General features: G+C 48.5%; 1 protein-coding gene across 1 annotated transcript in view; it reads right to left on the bottom strand.

Moving 5' to 3' along the window:
- Etv6 (ETS variant transcription factor 6) overlaps positions 1–19,727 on the bottom strand; it is a 235,564-nt gene extending 215,837 nt beyond the window's left edge. The window contains exon 1 of the mRNA XM_041634058.1: positions 19,234–19,727. Coding sequence (XP_041489992.1) covers positions 19,234–19,266 — 33 coding nt within the window. The 5' untranslated portion in view covers positions 19,267–19,727. The remainder of the gene's footprint in view (positions 1–19,233) is intronic.
- Positions 19,728–20,317: the final 590 nt, after the last annotated feature.

The raw sequence follows: 20,317 nt of genomic DNA, 5'->3' as shown, positions 1-20,317 counted from the left end.
TTCTTAGGAGCGAGAGAGATAACGAAAAACAACAAAATCTCTAAATCCCTGACCACCCAACTATCTATTTAAAGAAATACACAAGGCTGGGCTTGGTGATGCATGCCTTTAATCCCAGCACTCAGGAGGCAGAGACAGAAGGGTCCCTGCAGGTTTGAGGCCAGGCTGGTCTACATCTTGACTTCCAGGACAGCCAAGATGACATATAGAGATACCCTGCATCCAAAAATAAATAAATAGATAGACAGACAGATAGAGTAAGCAAATAAATACATAAAAACAACTATTCGTGGTTTTAATAAAACAGTAGTGATTCTTTATTCAAAATAGGTAGACTCTACAAAGGAGTGTTTTAAAAACCCTCCATGGCAAGTTTCAAAGTGTAAAGCTATGCACTGCTACAGAGGATAAGTCACCTACTCATTTTAGTGATGTCAAAGATTATTTCTCATTCACCAGAGAGAACTTGTATGTATCTGTCCTGGTCTTAAAACAGATCCTAAAAGTCATCTCCCTAACTCTCCTCCCCTGTTCCATTTCCATTCCTGAAATGACAGACGGCTGCAGTAGAAGGACTCTTTACCCCACCTCTTTCCATCTATTCTGAGAGCCTTACAATGAGTAACGGAGGCTCAAAGAACACGGCTACCTCGGGAAAAGCGGGGCTAGGGAAGCCGATTTCCAGAAACGCAGTTTCATTACTTAAACCCAGTCAGCACATTATTTGTTAGAAAAGGAGAAAGCGTAGTTCCTGTTAGATTAATACCACACAGTAAAGCATCGTAAACATCCCATTTCTAAGAGACAGTGGTGTAGCTCAGTGGTTAGCATCTTTCCACTGTGTTCAAGGTCCTAAATTTGATGCCAAGCGCAGGAGGTAAAAGAGTAATACAAAGCAGGGATTTGTGGTGCCTGCCTATAATTCTAAAACATTTAGGCTGCAGAGGCAGGAAGAATGTAGCCGGGCTACATACGTATCAAGTCCCAGACTAGCCAGGGATACACAGTAACACCTCCTTGTCTTAAAATAAAACCAGGCAGAGGTAGCCCACTCCTTTAATCTCAGCATTCGGGAGGCAGGAGCAGGTAGATCTCTGTGAGTTTGAGGCCAGAATAGTCTACAGAGCGAGTTCCAGGATTGGCTCCATGGTTACTGAAAAACCCTGTCTCAAATGAACAAAAAACAAACAAAAAAACAAAAACAAAAAGCCAAAAACAAAACAACCAACATTTTTGAACACCTAGAAATGATTAGTTCTGAATATTACAATTAGTTCCTAGAACTATTATTTGGAAGACAGGTACAGCAGCAGTTAAACTGGGTTCTCACCCAAACCAAGACAAAGTCACATGACAAAGTCAGCTGCCAAGACAACTGTCACTCTAAATGTCACATGAACTTTACTCAATTATGGTAAATTTAGAATTATTACGGTATTAAAAGTTGCCCCTAAACCTGTGTTCTTTATTTCTGAAAGGCACACTTGATACACAATGCTCCCAATTATGTCCACTTATCGACATCCAGCCATCAAAGATAACCTCTAATGAACAGGAAAACTGGTGTGCTCCCATAAAAGAGGAGGTTCGTCGGGAAAGAGAAGGCAATAGATTATGAAATGAACACTGAAGGAGGGATGACGTCGCTTGGGAAAGGAGTATAACTGAGGCAGAACCTCCCAAATGCAGAAGGGACAAGAAAAGTTAGTGGGCGCTGGGACAGAAGGCCCCAGAGTGCTGCAGAGGCATGCTTTGGAAAAACCCACGTTGGCACCTTCTGCTTTGAAGGTTTACTGGGCAGACAAGATGAGACAGGGGTTGATGGTGTCTATTTGAGGATTGTGGATGAACGTATGATACAGTGAAGGAGAAACAAAGTTACTCTGCATTAGCAAAGAAAAGAGAAGATTCCAGCAGGCAGGGAGCACTAGGGGTGGCTCACTAGAGGTGAAGGGAGTTGAAGGGCTGAAGTGGGAGGAGGAAGGGAACAGGGAGAGTTGGGGAACTGAATGGTAAAGCTAAGGAAGCTAATAATAGAGACAGAAGGAAGTGCTGCACCACGGGAGATAGATGCTGAGGAAGGCTGTGGCGGCCTGGGAACTGAAGGAAACATGGGCTCTAGAGAAAGCCGAGAAGAGCCCACCAGGGGACAGGGACGGCAGCACACCTCTGCTTCTTGGCAGAAGGTTTCAGACGCTGAGCTGCTCCCAGGTTATCGCTGCTGACCAGCTAGTGGAGGGATAAACTGGGGGAACAGGTGGCAGGCTTGCCTGGGAGGGCCTGTCAGCCAGCTATAGCCAGACTGCAGAGTGAAAACCAGCCATTGGCTCCATCCTATGCCAGAGGATGACCAGTGCGTCCACCTATTGGTCTGAGGTAGTGGGGCTACTTCTGGAGCAGGCAGCCCGGGGCTCTTGAGCTTTTTCTCAGGCTGTGTTCCTCTCCAAAAGGCAGGGCTCCGGGAGAGAAAGTACGAGGGGATACACGTGCCTGTTGTGTACCCTAGCACACTGGATGTGATGCTTGCACTATGGTCCTCCATAGGGCTTCAAATCAGAAGACCTTATTGTTTCCTTCCTCTATGCTCAAGGAGAATTTCTTTGGGATTTCAACAGGACAAAGACTTCATGTTCTACATCACAAAGCATAGCATCCATGTGACAGAAGCTAAATAAATACTAACTGGCTTTAAAAATCTAATCCAAGACCAGGGATCTATGGCTTAGTTGGTAGAGCACTTGCCTACTGTGCACACAGTCATGGGTTCAATTCCCAGCCTGCACTAACTGGGTGAGGAGGCACACACCTACAATCCCAGAACTTGCCACCTGGAAATAAGAGGACCATCAAGTTCAAGGTCATCTTTAGTACATGGTTAATTTGGAGCCAACCTAGGCTCCCTGAGACTCTATCTCTCAAAGAAAAATTTCTGGTTCAATAGACCTAACCCTGCCTCCCTTCTAGGCATTACATTGGAAACTGAAAATTTAAAAATGAGTCCATTAGAATCATGCCCTGTGTGGGCTTTCAGACCAATCAAGAATAAGTCAGTCATCTATAACCGGATCACTGCCAATCACAAAGGCAAGTTCACTGAGTTGTGGGAATGCCGTACCTCGCAACCGCAGAGGCGGCTTTAAAACCAGGCTATGAAGCCGGGCGGTGGTGGCACACGCGTTTAATCCCAGCACTGGGGAGGCAGGGGCAGGCGAATCTCTGTGAGTTCAAGGCCAGCCTAGTCTACAGAGTGAGTGACAGGACAGGCTCCAAAGCTACAGAGAAACCCTGTCTCAAAACAACAACAAAAAAAAAAAAAAGAAAGAAAGAAAGAAAGAAAGAAAACCCTAGGCTTTGAATAAGAAAAAGGGTGCCAGGGAGAAAGAGGATCGCGGAAGATTCCAGACATGAAAGTCCAGCATACGGTCTGGGACTAGAGCACAACTGCCTGAGTGGGCCGTACGGCTGAAAGGGGACACTAGAAAGTGGCTGTCTAGGGTCTTGCAAGAAACAGCAGTGAGCTACAAAGAGTCTGTCCAGAGCCAGGAACGGTGACACCCACCTGAGATCCCGGTACTTGGGAGAGGACTGCAGAAAAATCAAAAGTTTGGGACCAGCTTTGGCTACATCACGAGTTTGAGGCCAAATGGGGCTACAAGACCCTCTCATTTAAAAAAGAAAAAACATTACTCCAGACTAGCCTGAAGGGGTCCTGAGCTGGACACTTCTATGCCAGCTCGACACAAGCTAAAGTCTGAGAGAAGGAAACTTCAGATAAGAAAATGCCTGTGTAAGACTGGGCTGTAGGCAAGCCTGTAAAGCACTTTCTTAATTAGTGATTCATGGGAGAGAAGCCAGCCCGTCACGGATGGTGCCATCCCTGGGCCGGTGGTCCTGAATCCCATGAAAAAGCAGACTGAGCAAGCCAGTAAGCAGCACCCCTCCACTGCATCATCAGCTCCTGCCTCCAGGTTCCTGCCGATTTCCTTCGATGATGAACACTGATGTCGAAGTGTAAGCCAAACAAACCCTTTGCTCCCCAAGTTTACTTGGTCATGGGGTTTTATCACAACAGTGCCCCCAACTATGACTGGACCCAAGAGAGGAAACAGGAGGAAAAGAGATGGAGGACCAGGACCAGAAGGAAGCCAGCAACAGCAAGACAGAAAAGACTGACGGAGAACTGAGGTATCCCACACAGAACCAGACTGCCTTGCACACCGGAAAACAGCACACCAGCCATCCTAAAGCTTCAGGTCTAGAAACCTTACAAAGCAACAGTTCAGCAAGACATGGTCACGGACACCTGTAGTCTCAGCACACCGAAAGCTGAAGCAGGGGGATTACGAGTCTGAGGTCAGTCTGGGAACATAGCAAGTACAAAGCCAGCATGCACTAACGGAGACCTTGTCTCAAAACAACAACAACAACCCAGCAACAGTGGATATGCCTATTTCATTCACTCGTCTGTGGAAGGGCTGGCTTCACACTGGCCTTTGAGGAACAACGGAGAGGTGACCTGGCAGGACCGCCCATTTACTATGCTATCCTTCTCCCCTGTGATTCATGTTCCAATTGATTTTCCAGCCACCTCTTCAGAACAAGACTGGGTAGCCGATTCTTTCTAACAGAAACCTCTCCTGAGAAAAGCTGCCACGTCCTCTGGCGCTCATGCTGCTTACCAGCACCTCCTGGCAAGGGATGGCTACGTGGGAGAGAAAAATAAATAAATAAAAACAGTAATAATAAGGCCCTGCCAGGGTAGCAAGCTGATCCAGTCGGAGGATTAGAAGAGCGGACACCTGTTTCCTAAGGCAGCAGCTGTTACCATCCTACTCGAGGCAACTCTATTAACAAGAAGGAACCCTTTCACTACAGACCCAACGGCAGGCGGCAGGTACCTGTGCAGACGGGCTCTCAGACACGTCACCTGAACGCGGGGAGAGGCTCAAGGACAGGCATACTGGGAGCCCTGCCTCGCTGCAATTGGGAATTCAAACGCTTGTCGGCTGGCTGTTGAGGACGCGATTCGCCTGCTATCCGGGTATTCCATGGCACGAATCTTTAACGCAGTTATTATATGTGAAGGTGTTATAAAACATATCGCAGCTTTTTGTGGTTGAGTTGATTTGTTCCCTGTAGCTGACCAAAACACCTGTTCGTTTAAGCCAGTTCCTTAAAAGGCAAGATGGGATTTAAACACTGTCCGGTTTAGAATGCAAATAGCAATACAGGAGCAAATAATATTTTAAAATTATCTCCACTGTTCACCACTGAACACACATACACACACACTCACACACGTGCGCACACACACACACACACACACACACACACAATCTATCAACATACAAACACCACAAGCAAACTATCTCATAGATGCAATGTGCACACATTACCTTTTCAGACTAGACCAGGGAGATGCTCTTAGAGACAGCTTGCTAACAGCCCCTCAGCTTGCTGTTTAACAATCCGTTTATAGCCCATCACAAAGCCAGGGCTCCAAGGAGATATATTTTACATCTATACGTAAGGTTGCCTTGCTACAACAAGGCTGGATTTGGTGCAATCTTTTCCTCGCCGCTGAAAAGCAGACTACACTATAATTTCTGTAACTTACGATCCTATGAGCATTCAATACATGTGCATATATGCAAACCGAGTCACAAGAATAGACTTGTGGGGAGGGGAAGCAAAATGATGCCCAAGAAATCACAAGCCACACATACCATATAGTCCTGATTAAGGCTAAAAACAGCCCACAAAGGCATTGTGTCAGCTAGCCTCACATCGTTCTCCCTTGAGCATGCTAATTCAAACCTCCCGTGTTGGTTCTTCATGGCTTCACCTGGGAACCTGTCCCTGACCTGAAGAATCTGCTTTCTAGAGGTGGGAGAGTGGAGAAATCTCTCAGCACTTACCCAGTGGCGGGCAAGGAGTGAACCTGCAATTGTACATTTCTCCTAAAGCCTAGCATGTGTGCCCTAGGACCAGCTGAGAGATGCACCTCTCTACCAGTGGGAAAAGAGAGGCCCATGAAATAAATGCCAGGCATGGTCAACAGCCCAAGCGCCAGGCAGGACTCACACTTGCCTCACCCTCGCCCAGTGGGGAGGCAGAACTTCCCCCATCATCTTGTCAGACATCCCAAGAAGACTAAAGCCTGTCTCCTAGTTTGCAACTGACCAAGTCAGGCAGTGGTGGCACACGCCTTTCATCCCAGCACTCAGGAGGCAGAGGCAGGTGCATCTCTGAGTTTGAGACCAGCATGATAAACACAACTAGTTCCAGGATGGCCAGGGATACACAGAGAAACCCTGTCTTGGAAAAACAAAACAAAACAAACAACAACAACAAAAACATTAACCAAAACTAACTGGAGGTAGGCAGTTGGGGTTTTTGGGTTGTTTTTCCTTGCACGTTACAGGTCATCAGGAAGGGAAGTTGGGCAGGAACTCAAAACAGGAACCTGGAGGCAGATGCCACGGAGGAACACTGCTTATTGCCTTACTCCCCAGGGCTAGTTCAGTTGGCTTTCTTATCCAACCCAGGACCACCTGCCAGAGTGGGGGCTCTGCCACAATCATTACTCCAGCCAAAGCGCTATAGACAAGCCCGCAGGCCAGTCTGGGGGAGGTGATGCTTCAATCGAGGTTCCTTTTTCCACAACTCTAGTTTGAGTCAAGCTGAGGAAAAGCAAGCGGGAATGAGGGGAAACTACTCTTAGGAAATGCTACCACTGTCATCCGTTTGGGGACGGGAGCTACGGAATGAATTCTTTCTGACAGCCTGGCAATGCCTAGCAATCCATGCGTTGTGTGTGTCAGGACAAGGTGTGCCCAAAGGGGGTTAGGCAGATAACACAAAAATGCACCTAAGAAACAGGCTGGGGCTGGTACGATGGATCTGTGGGTAAAGGCACTGGATGCCAAGCCTGACAACCTGAGTTCGATCCCCGGGATCCACACAGTGGAAGGAAAAGAACCAACTCCTGAAAGTTGTCCTCCGACCTCAGCATGCATGTCACGGTGTGTGTGTACACACACGAGAAAGAGATTAAAACATCATTCTAAATGTTTTTTTTTTTTTTTTTAAGAAATAAGCTATGTCCGAACTCACATTCACCTATAACCTAGATCTTAGCCGGGAAGAGGCAAGAGGACTGTGTTTTCCTCCACCCATACCATAAGCTTTTTAAGACCACAGCTGAAATGAAAACAGAGACCATCTTTCCCTTAAATCAGACTGCTTAACACGCTGGCTAACCACAAAAGCACACGCAGGCATTCCCCTCAGAGAAACTGTCTGACCATTTTACCAAGTTTCTCAAGACATAGACAAGTTCTCAGAAGAGCCGGCGAATGTTGGCAAGGCCTTGGCTCGACTGAACTCACCTCTCTGGAGCCTCTGAAGAAACAAGGCCCTTCCCAACTGCAGGTTCTTCACCTTGCCTCCTCGTACTCTTAAGGTTTTCTCCCCTTCTCAGGCCTTGTCTCATATCTCCCCCACAGGACAAACTGCCTTGTACACCCAAGATGGAAAGTGTGCTATTATCGATGCTAATGGGTCTTTGATAGATATTTATTCGAGGAAGGGTCTCACTCTACAGCCCTGGTTGCCCTGGGATTCATTATGTAGAGACTGGCTTTGTACTCACTGAGATCCACCTGCCTCTGCCTCCCACGTCCTGCGATTAAAGGCGTGTGCTACCACGGCCTCTGTGCTCTAACGGTAGGTCACTGTGATGGCTAATCTTCACCTTGAACTTGCCTGGATTTGGTCACCCTAGGAGACACACCTCTGGGGGTGTACATATATGAGGGGATTTTCAGGGAGGTTTAAATGAAGATGGAACCATCCCAAGAGCTAAGGTCTCAGACAGACACAAAGGAGAAAGCTGATCACAGGCATTCACCTCTCTGTTTCCTGACTGCTAAGACAATGACATCAGCTGCCTTGCATTCCTGCCGTAATGGACTCAACCCTCTGTGTGAGCCAGAGCAAACCCTTCCTTCCTTGCTTTGTTTCTTGTCGGGTGTTTGTCACAGCACTGAGAAAAGAACTAACATGGTAGCTGAGGAAAGGCATTGGCCAGGAGAGGTGAGGGTGCATGGGAAGGTTCTATTAGTGTGAGCCCAATTGGAGATGCCCGACAAACCTTTACCCATCTTCCCTGCCAGGCTGGGTGCAAGAATGGTGAAGATTAGAGGCTGTGGGCCTCCCAAAGCCCACCAAGACTCCTGCTGAAGACCATGGTGCTCCAGAGCTGTCTGATCTACAGCCAAGTTCTGCCTGCACACAGGCATGGCCTCACCTCCTACCTCGCGGTCCTGCCCAACCACAGAGCACCAGGGACCCAAGAAAGCAGACGTCAAGTTCGGAAAGGGAACTCCATTCTTGGAGGGAACACCTGGCCTTTCCCGCAGTTGGGGATCTACTTCCCCCACTGCTGAAGGATGAGAGTCAGCAGGTTCTGCAAAGGCCTGGATGGCACAAAGGCAAGTGGAGCTGACAATTCTCAGCATCCGAGGCGGTCATTCGGGTCTTAAAAAGTTGAAGAGAACGGGAGATTTATCCAAACTGGGGAATTTGCCCAAGTTACTCAGGTTTTAACCCCCAACTGGTGGGGTATAATTATATAGGCACTAGCCTCAAACTCAGAGATCACCTGCCTCTGCTTCCTAAATCCTGGGAGCAAAAGCATGCCCCATGATAAATTCTTTGCTGAATGGAGCCAAGAGACAGGGCAAAGGGCATCTTGTGACCCCTGTGAACTGATGTCCCCACATCATTGGCCACTACATCAATGGACCCATTAAGCCAGGAGAGCCTCAGATCACAAAAGCTTGTCAAAGTACCAGTCAAACAATTTGATTATTTCTGAATCTCCCAGACTTCATCAAAAGGAAACCGAAGCAACAAGGTGCACCAGAAGTCCATTCCTCCCAACTTTTCGTATTTTGAAAACCAGCCGGAACAGCCCCAAGGCAGGAAGAGATGATGAGGCCCAAAGAAAACTCACTCTGTCTCTTTGGGTGCCCAGTCTATGGTCAGAAGTCAAGGCTTGAAAACCATCAGCTGGACCCCAGCGAGCCAGCATCTATCCTCCAGTATCTGACAGGATGGTCTAGGGAGGACAAAAGGACACAGTAGGTAGTAGCAATGTCTCTTTCCCTAGTCTGAGTTTCTCATCATCGCCAAGGAAACAGGCGACCAGATCACCGGCTCCCCCTTCATGAAGCTCCCATCCTGTTTCTTCCTGTGCTGCCCTTTGGAGAGCTTTCCACGCTAACCATTAGGCCTGAGGCAATGATAACGTGGAGGTTGTCTCTTTTTTGTTTTTGTTTTTCGAGACAGGGTTTCTCTGTAGCTTTGGTGCCTGTCCTGGAACTAGCTCTTGTAGACCAGGCTGGCCTCGAACTCGCAGAGATCCGCCTGCCTCTGCCTCCCCAGTGCTGGGAGTGAAGGCGTGAGCCACCACCGTCCGGCGAGGTTGTCTCTTTTAATTATTGATTTACTTATTTTTGGTGCTGGGGATCAAACCCAGGGCGACACACACATACACACACTGGGCAACTGTTGTACCTAAGCTGTCTCTGGACCTTAACCTTAATGTGTCACCAGGGACACAGGACCTACCTTCAGGCCACCACTGCAGTGAGGTGGGCAGCCCTGAACCCTCTCCTTGTTCAGGGTCAGTGACCCTCAGTGGCCACATCTAGACTTACTCTTTCACTGTGGAACAAGGCGGACGCTTTGGGGAACCAGGTAACTTTACAGACAGGCTGTTTTCTAGGGTTTGGTTGGGGTTTTGTTGTTTTTGTTTTGTTTTTTTGGTTTGGTTTAGTTTTTTAATTACAACACTGATTTTTATCTGCAGATCCTCTCTTCCAGGAACTACTCAGGAGTCAGCTTCCTCACACACAGGAGCCCAACGTGAAGCAAGGATCATTGACCTAACTACACAGATAGTTCTTATGAGCGATAACTGCACCTACAGTCTGCCATAGCCCGCCGCAGACGGTACCAAGAAAAATCGCCAACTTCTACTAGTAGCTCCTTGGAGGAGCTGAGAGACAGCTTCCCTCCAACCCTCTTCAACAGTCTGACAGAGGGTTCATTGTTTCATAGGGTGGGAAGTAAATTCCTCAAAACCAGAATTGTCTTCAGTGGTATAGCCATTGGTAAGGAGCCTGCTGCTCCTGCAAATAACCTTCAGCCATGTTCCTGTATACAACCCTAACGAAACTCACTGGGTTATTCAAAAAATAAAAGATAATGGAAGGGGACTAGTTGAGAAGGGACAGATGATGTGTAGACGGGGGGAAGGGTGGGCAGAGAAGGTAGGGAAAGGTATGTCCAAAATATATTATGTACATGTATGAAAACGTCATAGTGAAGCCATTATGTATAATTAATGTGTACTAACAAACAAACACTATATAATCTATGCAGTCTATTTTTTTTTTAGAGGTCAGTTTTGGCTGAGTACATAGCTCAGGGGTAGAGCTTGCACAAGGCCAGGCAGTGTGGCCTACACACCTTTAATCCCAGCTAGCAAGAGGCAGAGGCAGGCTTTATGAGTTCAAGGCCAGTTCAGCTGGGATTACAGAATGAGTTCCAGGACAGGCTCCAAAGCTACAAAGAAACCCTGTCTTGAAAAACCAAAAAAAAAAAAAAAAAAAAAAAAGTCACTTTCTAGTCCGTATCTTATCTTCCTATGCAACACATATTTGACAAGGAATATTAAGGGCACCATTTTAAGTCCACAGCATAAAACTCTTCCTGGAAAGCAGCCCTTGACCCCCTTAATACCTACAAAAAGCCTAAAAATTCCCTCGTGCCCCAAGGTAAGAAATTTGGCTTTTTCAAACTCCTCTGTATAACTAAGCTGCTACTGAGGGTCATCTACTCCCAGCTCATGAAGCTGGGCCCTCAGCACCCCACAGCACGCACTGTCTGCCCTGCGGTCAGACAGACAGGGAACTGCTTGGGAAACAAAATCCCACGAAAGAATCAATGTCTTCCAAGTCTCGCCCCAGTCACAAGTAACAGGCAACTGTGTGAGCAGCAGATCCACCAACCCGGTCCAGCAGTTAAGCTGCACAAGACTTCCAGAGGGTACTTCAGGATTCCCCCCCACAACCCGTTTTTTTCCCATCTCTGCAAACTAATTTCAAAGTACACCCGCCATTTCCCTCAAAACTGCTGTAAGACACAAAAGGCATTTCGTATTGTCGCGTAATTGCAGTTGGCTCATCTCTTCTGTTGCCAGAGCTGTGCTCAAAAAAAAAAAAAAAAAAAAAACAGAGCTTTTCTGAGCCATGACTGAGTGACCCCAGTCCAGTGAGAAACTCAGTGGGTTTGTGACAAGAACACTGTGCTGGGAGTCAGCCAACCCAGGAGGCCTGGATCTTAGGTGGAGCAGCACTGGCGATCTCACAGCTCCCTGAACATCTCTGGTACCAACTGTTAAAATGGTGGTATTGAAACCTCGAGCCCCTCCTAGAATCACGTGTCGTGGAGCGCGTAAGAGGGAAGCTCACTTTTCTTGACAGCATAAGGGAACTGTGTCTAGCAACCTACACTGGTCAACAGCTGTAAGAAACACACAGTTCTAATACCCCTTACGGGAATTAGTAAGTTCATAATTAAGTAACATGAACAAGTTCGGGTCAAGACCGGGTTTCACAGGTCTGTGGGCTGCAGTGTCTGTCTGGTCCTTGGGAGCACTCCACAGTCAACAGAACTCTTTCTAACAACTGGCAATGCCCTTAAGGGACAACAATGTCACAGGAACAGAACTCAAAACTAAAGCTAAAGTCAGAGGCAATGGGAGGATTGAGTGACAACACCCTGCACACATCTGCTGACTGAACTCACACCAGCCCAGCAGGGCAACGTGTCCTTTTTGGGTCATTCAGGAAATGAGGTCGTTTCCCTATGTCTGACTCCCACATACAAAGAAAAAAAAATCCCCCGACGGAGTTCATAAATCCTCAGGAGCCAGTTCTCTCGCACCTTCCCCTGGGAGTAGTCTCATAAATCATCTGTCCAGATACAGGAAGCTTGGCCTTTTAAAAATCAACATTACTTTTATGCCAACCTTTTCTCTTGGATATCTTTCCAAAATATATTTCATCCTCTCTTCACTTCTTAAATTGAGAGACTCAGCGTGGAAGCCATAACCTGCCGTCCTGAGGTGCCAACACGGGATGGAGGTGGCCGTTAGCTCTCTGTATGGCGTGACAGGGACACAGTGCAGTCAGAATTCTTGTTTGATTTTCACGGCTTCTACTCCACCAAGGAGTTGGAGGGACAAGGAGCTGGGACAGAATACATGATTCTGACTGTGACTTAGCTACAATTAGCAATGAGTTTGGGGGCAAGCTATGAGAGACTCAAGTTTCCTCACCTGCCTCTTGAGAAGTCTGGGTCATGCCTCTATAATGTCCTGGTATCACCTGCACCATGTCACCTTATTCTGTCTCTGAACCCTTCCGTGATGCTCCTGCAAGGCTCTTTAGTTCTAAGTTTCAGCTTACGGACAGACGTATAAATCTTCCTCTTCTATCTACCGAAGCTGTCTGGATATAAACCTCTGAATACAGAAGTAGCTCCAAAGTGGAGATATTGCTTAGCATAAATGAGAACCTGCATCCCCAAGGCCAGGCTGGAGGTAGAGAGGGTTATCTTAAAAACAAAACAAAACAATGCAGAAATTTATGAAGTCAGATGGCTCAATGTCTCTCATCATTCAAGTAAATTAAAAAGAATAAAGCCAGACTGAGCGGGCTCAGAAAAGAGAAAAGAAGAAAAAAAAAATATTCCTTGCGTAGTCATGGGAAATCATGGAATATCTGCAAATATTTCAAATAGATTTCCAGAAATCACATAGTTTTAATGATTTACACAAGAGATACTTTACGGGTGGGAAAGACATTCATGGATTGGGTAAAAAGCTTTAAATAATGATAATATAAAGTTGTACACGGCAAAGGATGGAGTCATGCCAGGAAAGAGGGAGGGTATCTGGCCCCGAGGTTGGACAGGCTGAGGACACAACGTCAGACATCAAACCACTTAATGAAGAAACTATTAGGCAGAGAAAATGGAGTGGAGAGAGTGAAAATCAGGAAAAGCAGCGGGGACAAAATAGAGCCATGGAAGATAACACATCAACTTGAGAGTTGCAGAAGCAGTATTAAAAAAAACAAAAAAGGATCACCTGGACATTTATCCAGAGAAAGGTCTCTGGCTAAGAGTGACCATCAGGCTGGCCCTAATAGGTACTGAAGAAAACCCACCTTCAACATTGAACAAGCAGAGGGAGGAATGCAAGACCTCTGCTGGCTGGACCCCTGCCGGTCATCTTAGTGCTGGCTCCGCCCCTGCCTTTCACCTGAGCTATGGCCAGGACCCATCAGCTCCAGCACCCTGGGTTTCCTAATTTGCTTCCTGAAGAGGGACATAACTCACAATCGTCTCAGGGCACTACAGACTGGTGATAAGGGTCGGAGACCTGTATGGCCACTAGGCATACAAGCCTGAGAGATCTGAGGCAGACCAGCACTTAGCCTCCCTGGCTTCGGTTTCCCGGTTTGTAAAATGGGGTGGGAAACTGCCTCCAGGAAAGGCTGTGAAGAGAGAATGAGGTCATTTAGCTTAACACACCAGGACATAATGCATTAGCATGCAACCAGTGAGGGTGGCCATGGTGGAGGAGGAGGCCTGCGGGCAAAAGGAAGGAATCCCTCCAGAGCTGTAAGGCTGAGCTGGAGAGGTGACCACTGAAACACAGCAATGAAGCACTTCTAACTACAGAGAATGTATGAAGTTCCCCAAACCCAAGGGTTCTGCAGTTTCCATAAGCACGACCCATAGGACTCCATGCGGTGAGCCCAATCAGCATGGCGGAGTCCATACTTAACACAGGGAGGTCTTCTTCCTTATGACTGAAGGACAGCAAATCCCTGGGACCAGACTCGGCTGCGCTGTCTGTTTTCACTGTCAAAGATGAAAGGGTTACCCAGAGAATTAACAGGGCAAATGATAGATTTGTGGTAACATTTCAACACCAAAGGCCCAGTTTCAAGCACACGGCTGTACTCGTTCCTACGCCAACGGATGGCAGGGAACCACAAGTCACGGCTGCCTATTCATAGGGGCTCATTCTGAGATGTCCCAGTAAATGCTATTTTATTAGTCTGGTTCCTGTATGTACAGAAAAATCAATAAAATGTGTTTGCTTCTTAATAGGCTGTAATTCTAACTTCTCCCTAATTTAGTCTCGCCTTTCTCTCCCCAAATACCAGGTTTGGCAACCAACAGTCTTCAAGCCGGGCTCCTGTTGGCGTGGGAACACTGAAGTGAAAGTCACACTCTCTTCAATAAACGCACAGATACTGCTTCCTCGAGTCTCCTGGAACACAGCATAGACGGACTCTGCCAGAGACCAAGTCACGGTGCCGTTCTCCTAAAGCGGTATTCACAGAGAAAGGTACGTCCCACTTATGTCTCACACTCCAAGGGAGCTTCCTTCGATTTAGACTCACCCAGTTGGGGAAACAGCACCAAAGGCCAACCTTTAAAATCCAGTAATAAAATGAAATGGCTCTACAAGTAACTCCCAGCTACCCCCTGCCCCTGTACCCTGTGTCTGAGAACCCCCGTCTTAGTACTGTGTTGGCTGCTCACAGCCAAGGTAATTTCCCCTGTTTGACCTACCCTTTTCCAGAGGAACCTTGTCTTGGCTGCCAGGTCTGTTCTCTTAAGAGAGTGCTTACCACACCTAAGTGAAGGTATAGACAGGACTGGCTGACTGGGGGAAGAAGCCTGGGGCTCACCTGTGGATTTACCTAGAGGTGATATGGGGGAGCAGGCAGCACTACCTTCAGTCACCAGTAGACCGGCCGAACTCTCCCACACCCTCCCAACACCGGTCTCTGCAAACCGTGGTGCAAACCCAAATCCATCAGGCCTCTCTTCCCTCAGCCCTACCTCCTACCACTTCCTCCTCTCACACCTGACTAGACCCTTGCAGCCCAGTGTTCCCACACACATCATCCTCATGGCACATAGCTCCATGCCCTCAGACCAGCTGGCTGGTGATTAAAATGGACCACACTAGGAAGTGCCAAAGCGCAGGGCCTATTGTATCAGATTTCCTTGGCCTTTTATAGACACACCGTGAACCTTGAGAATGTGATGCGGTGGCCTGAGACCCTGTAGGCCTGTGTTCTAACCGGGCTCAGCCATCCATGGGCTGAAGCAGCCACTCAGCTCTCAGAAGCCAACTGTGAAAACAGAAGTGTGTGGCCCAGGGTCTGGCTACATCTCTCAACTCTGACTGAACTCTCAATGCCTAAACGGTCCATGAAGATACTGTCAGAGGAAGGGGGGCCAAACAAGCCTGCTGATCCACCGGACCCTTTGCAAGGGTCCCTCAAGACTTTGTTCTCTTTCCAAATCCTTCCTTTAATTTTTTTTTTTTTCTTTTTAAGGCAGGGTCTCAGGTAGTCCATGCTGGTCTCTAAGTTAAGTTACTAGGAAGGCAAGAATGACCTTGAACTCCTTCCAGTCTCCCAAGAGAGGTTATTAGAGGGATAAACCACATTCTCACCTCAATTCCTTTTTCTTGCTTTCTTTTTTGCTTAGACACCAAAGCAGTTTCTGAGATTACCAAATATAATCAAACATTATTAGTATATCAAAATTCTTTCATTTTTTGGGGAGACACCAAGCAGAGCTCTGGCCCTCGGGTAACCTTATGAAAGAAGGTGACACATGGACGCTGACTGAGCGAGGTACACTCACCTCCTCCATACCTCACTCAGAGTCAGCAAACACGACAGAAATAACTCTGCACCAGCTGCCAGGTGAGAAACTAAGGCACCAAGATTACCCGCGCTAGCCCAAAGGAGTAAGAGACACCGAGACACCAGCTCTGCCTAGTGCAGTCTCTCCAAAACACTTATTTTAAATGAGAATCTCATTCTACCGTAAATGTGAACTGATAAGGAGAACAGGAAAGGAAGGGCCAGGGCATTATGCCACCAGTTTTTAGTGTCCCGGATCACCTCAGCCAATTCAAGTTCTGTGCCAAGCCTTGCAAAAGGCCTGTGGCGGCTGAGCCACAACCACTTTCTGCTGTTAACTTGGCAGAATGAAAAACTGAACAGGTGACTTGAAGGTGAAGGCGTATGGTGGAAAAGCCAACCTGTTTTCCTTTGCCCTGTGACTAACTACTGGGGGACGGGGTGACTTCTGAGATGATCAACCAACCCCAACGAGCGGGGAACCCAGCAGAGTCTACGACAGTGTCGCACAGATCACGAGCAAGGTTTGGTGTTGCTCAGGATGACATGGAGCCTGGCAGGGGAAGCTTCTCTTCCATTATAAAAAAGGTATCTGATGTGAACTCCTGCAGGTAGGGAAAGACTCGCCTAAGTGCAAAGACACACACACACAGGCCTTCTCAGCCCTCCTGGCTGCCACCTGTACTCACCTAGGTGTCACTACTGACCCCTTCAGAAGCTTTCACCTTGGAAACTTCACCCAGACCTGACTCTGGTCTTTCCTAGCAGAACAGACCAGGGCTCAAAAGTAAACAAAGTGCTTCCCCCCCCCCCACTCCCCCCACCCTCACCCCCACTGTGGCCTCCACCACACCAGCTGCTGAGGAATTTACTGCCCGCTGACCAGCTGTTTGTGCGGCAGGAGAGCAGATAGGGGAAGTTTCAGGAGAGGAGAGGAGAGGAGAGGAGAGAGAGAGAGAGAGAGAGAGAGAGAGAGAGAGATCTTGCCACTCAAAGACAGCCTTCCTGCCTTTAGCATCAGCTAATCCTTCAAACTCATGTAAACTCACTACTCCAAGGAAAAGTTGGTTGTTTACCGATGCCCCTAGAAGCAAGCAACATGTCTGGTGCTTGCTTGTACACATTTTTTTTTCTCATGCCATAACTGGACCACATCCCAAGGGCTACATCACTGGAACATTTTCAGGTGACCTGAGCCAATCCTGGTCCTTGATCTCCGTGGTTTATTATGGGACATGATAAACTCAAGCAACTCCACGGAGAGATGCTGTCTCCACGCATACACACCTAAAGACACCCACAGCCTAGGCAAATATTCACAGGCTAGCTCGGCCAAAAACAACCCAAAACAAAAAAGTCAATTGCATAAGCAATGAAGAAAAACAAATACATTTAAATGACAACATACAGACAGATAAAATAAAAAGAGGCATCAAAAAAAAAAAAAGCATGGAAGGGCTCAGTTACAGCACAAGAGTAGAGTTCAGCTATCCTGTACAAGGTTCTAGGTTCCATTCCCAGGACCAAAGTCAAAAAAACGAAAAATAAACAACCTAAGACAATAAGGAAAAAATGATAAGACAATAGCATCCAACTTCCGTATCACATTTGAGAGTGTTTTGGTGGGGCTTGGCTCCCTACATGAGTTAGCTCTTCTTTCTATTGGGGTGCAAAGAAGCCATTCAACAGTGGCGCTCCAGCTTCCAGCCCACCACCGTGAGCCCATCAGAACAGCAGGAATGCAGTGGCTTTAGAAGTGGTATCAGAAGTCACAGGATAGAGTGCCTTGTGTTGTTTTTCAACCTAAAGCTATTGTGCTGAAGGTGGTCCAGGTTCTTTTGCTGGTTTATTGCCATCAAGCCAAAGACAATTTGCTGATCTAATGCCCTATTATTAGGTACCTCTGTTTTTGTTATGAAGTGTGGAATAAATTAGATTATCCATACAGCAAGATTTTCTTGAAGTCGACAACGAATCTAATTTATATTGCAAAAGAAACTGGTCTTGAAGTATCACAGCGTCCTGAATTCTTTTGTGAGGCATGGCTCCACAGCCTACCCCAGATATATGCACAAACACAAAAGCCCAAAAGTTCCTCTGGGCTCTTCTGTGAGGCAGAAACAAAGACACCCATGCACCTTTTGAGTCCCCGTCGGCCTTACTTCAAACCCGTGACCATCACTCCTGATAAGAAACACTAAGGTCTGACTTTGATTATGAACCTAGTAAGTCAGTGTGACAACATCCCTTTCCCTCACACAGATCCTAGATGAAGAACTGTTAAAACGGGAAAGCCTAACTCGCCACAGAAGAAAACAGGTTACAAGTTCATTGTTTCTGCCACATCCATCTAAGGGGCACACATTAAATAGGCCAAGCCAGAAGCAAAAGCAAACTTCAGAAACTTCAGCCTTGCCTGGGCAACAGAAAGCTTGCCTCCTGGTGACTGGTGGACCCTTGAAATAAAGCGCCCTGTAACTGCAGCATGGGAAAAATAACTGGGGGAGACAGACAAATCATTCTGCCTCCCGATGGTGGCAAACTTCACAACAACTTTTTAAAAGCAACAAACTACAGCATCGCAGCCTATGTCGACAGATGTACATACTCATGCACATACGACTCCACCTGGAAGACAAGGACTGTTTGCAAATACTCGTCCTCAACTTAGCCCAGGCCAGGCTACCCGGAGACTGCAGCTTCCCAACCGCCTCTCTGCACTGTCAGAGAAGGTCATTTGGCCTGGTCACTTCTCTTCCACCCCGCATCACAGGAGTTTTCTACTCTCAGATTGCTCAACTTTCATATGCACCAAGAGTCAAATAACTATTCAGCAACTTTATTCACCTTGGTTTAATTTTTTTTTTCCTTATGCAATGCCCAGGAAAAGCTGACACCAAGGCTGTCTCAGGGCTTGCAATCACAATCAGAAGGGAGGCGGGGGTAAAAATCTTGTGTGATAGAACCCAGAGTCCTGAAAGAAAGAGAGACTATTCTAGTGGGGCCCCTACAACTTTTTCCCTAGGGAGACCACCCCTCGGGAACAAAAGTTACAGTTTAGTCACATGTTGGGCGTAGGAATAAGAAGGGGAATTTCTTTTTCCTTTCTTATTTTTAAGCGCACTAATTACGGAGGTGTTCTACAGATCTGAAGACAAACTGGGTTCCTCCTACCAATTGAGACCGGCATTACATTGTCAAAAAGAAGGGGGTGGGGTGGGGGGCCCAGCAGCCCAGACGGGGCTCGGCGGGAGAGGGGAGTAGCAAGGTTATGCTAAAGGGTACAGCCGCTGCCACGAGCTGCATCTCTTTCCTTCGCGCCCCAAATAATTCCCCGCAAGCCTAGCAACTGCACCGGCAGCACCGGGGCGAGGGGGCTCCGATCGCCCAAGGGGAAGGAGGGGAACAGAATCATTACCTTAATGCTACACTGAGCAGGAGTCTCAGACATGTCTCACAGCGAGAGGGATCAGGAAGTTCTCAGTTTTTTTCCACTTTCCTTTCCTCTCCCCAACCCAGAAACGCTCGGCGGGGCAGCGGGACGCGGTCATTTAAGAAGTTTCTTGCAGCATCGCCAACGGCGGCCGCCCGGTGGGGGGGGGGGGGTCTTCGGAGCGCACGGATCGGGCGCGCGGCGCGGGGGCGTGGGAGCCGGCGAGCACGGCGTGGGGTGTGCGGGTCGCGGCGCGGCGACCGGGGCGCAGCCGGCCGGCCTCGCGTGTCTCCTCCCACCCGCGGCCGGCGCGCCCGCCCCCGCCCTCCCCGCGGCGCTCGCTCGCTCCCTCCCTCCCTCTCTCTCTCTCGAATGTTTTCCTTCCTGGAAGAGAGAAACTGAAAGGCAGAACTGAGAAAGCTCTCTGCTCATTGATCTTGAGAGTTTCAGGGCAGAAACTGACGTGAATTCCCAGCACCGGGCTCTGCCTCTTAAAGGAGCCACCAGGAAATAAAAGCTCGGGTTACCGCGGGCCGCGGGGAAATCAAAAGGCGTGCGGGGGAGGGGCGCGGGGTGCCCACAGGGCCGCCCCGAGGAGGACGCCTTTGGGGAACCTCGCAGCGTGGCCCCAGGACTCTCGAGCCTGGTTCATTCCGCTCCCGCCTCTCCTGGCTGCACCTCCGGGGGCCCTGGACCACGCACAGTAGGGGCTTTCCTGTGCGCTCCCCGGGGCGCCGACGCAGCCCGGGGACCGCGGTCTAGGAAGGGGCTTTCCGGGAAGGACGCGGCGCCGCAGGAGGAAGCGAGACAAATGGCCTTTGTTCTGCGCGGCGACCGCGGCCGCTTTAAGAGAATCCACCAGGAAATGGGAGCTCGGGTTACAGGCTGCGCACGGGGAAGTGCAGGGCGCGACGCCGGAGACAAAGCCGCGCGGCCGCGCTCGGGTCCGGGGACGCGGCGGGCGGGGACTCCCCGCGACGGGGGGCGCCCCTCGGCCTGACCTCCCGCCTTCCCCATTTCGAAATCCCCCGGCCATTTAAAGCCACAGCGGCCGCTACCAACCGACGGA

Source organism: Microtus oregoni, unplaced genomic scaffold (genome assembly GCF_018167655.1).
Source record: "Microtus oregoni isolate MIOR12 unplaced genomic scaffold, Mior012 000002F_ref0000024, whole genome shotgun sequence".
In the NCBI taxonomy this organism is placed as follows: Eukaryota; Metazoa; Chordata; class Mammalia; order Rodentia; family Cricetidae; genus Microtus; species Microtus oregoni.
The sequence above is the reverse complement of the archived record's forward strand: the minus strand, read 5'-3'. Positions and strand labels throughout refer to the sequence as shown.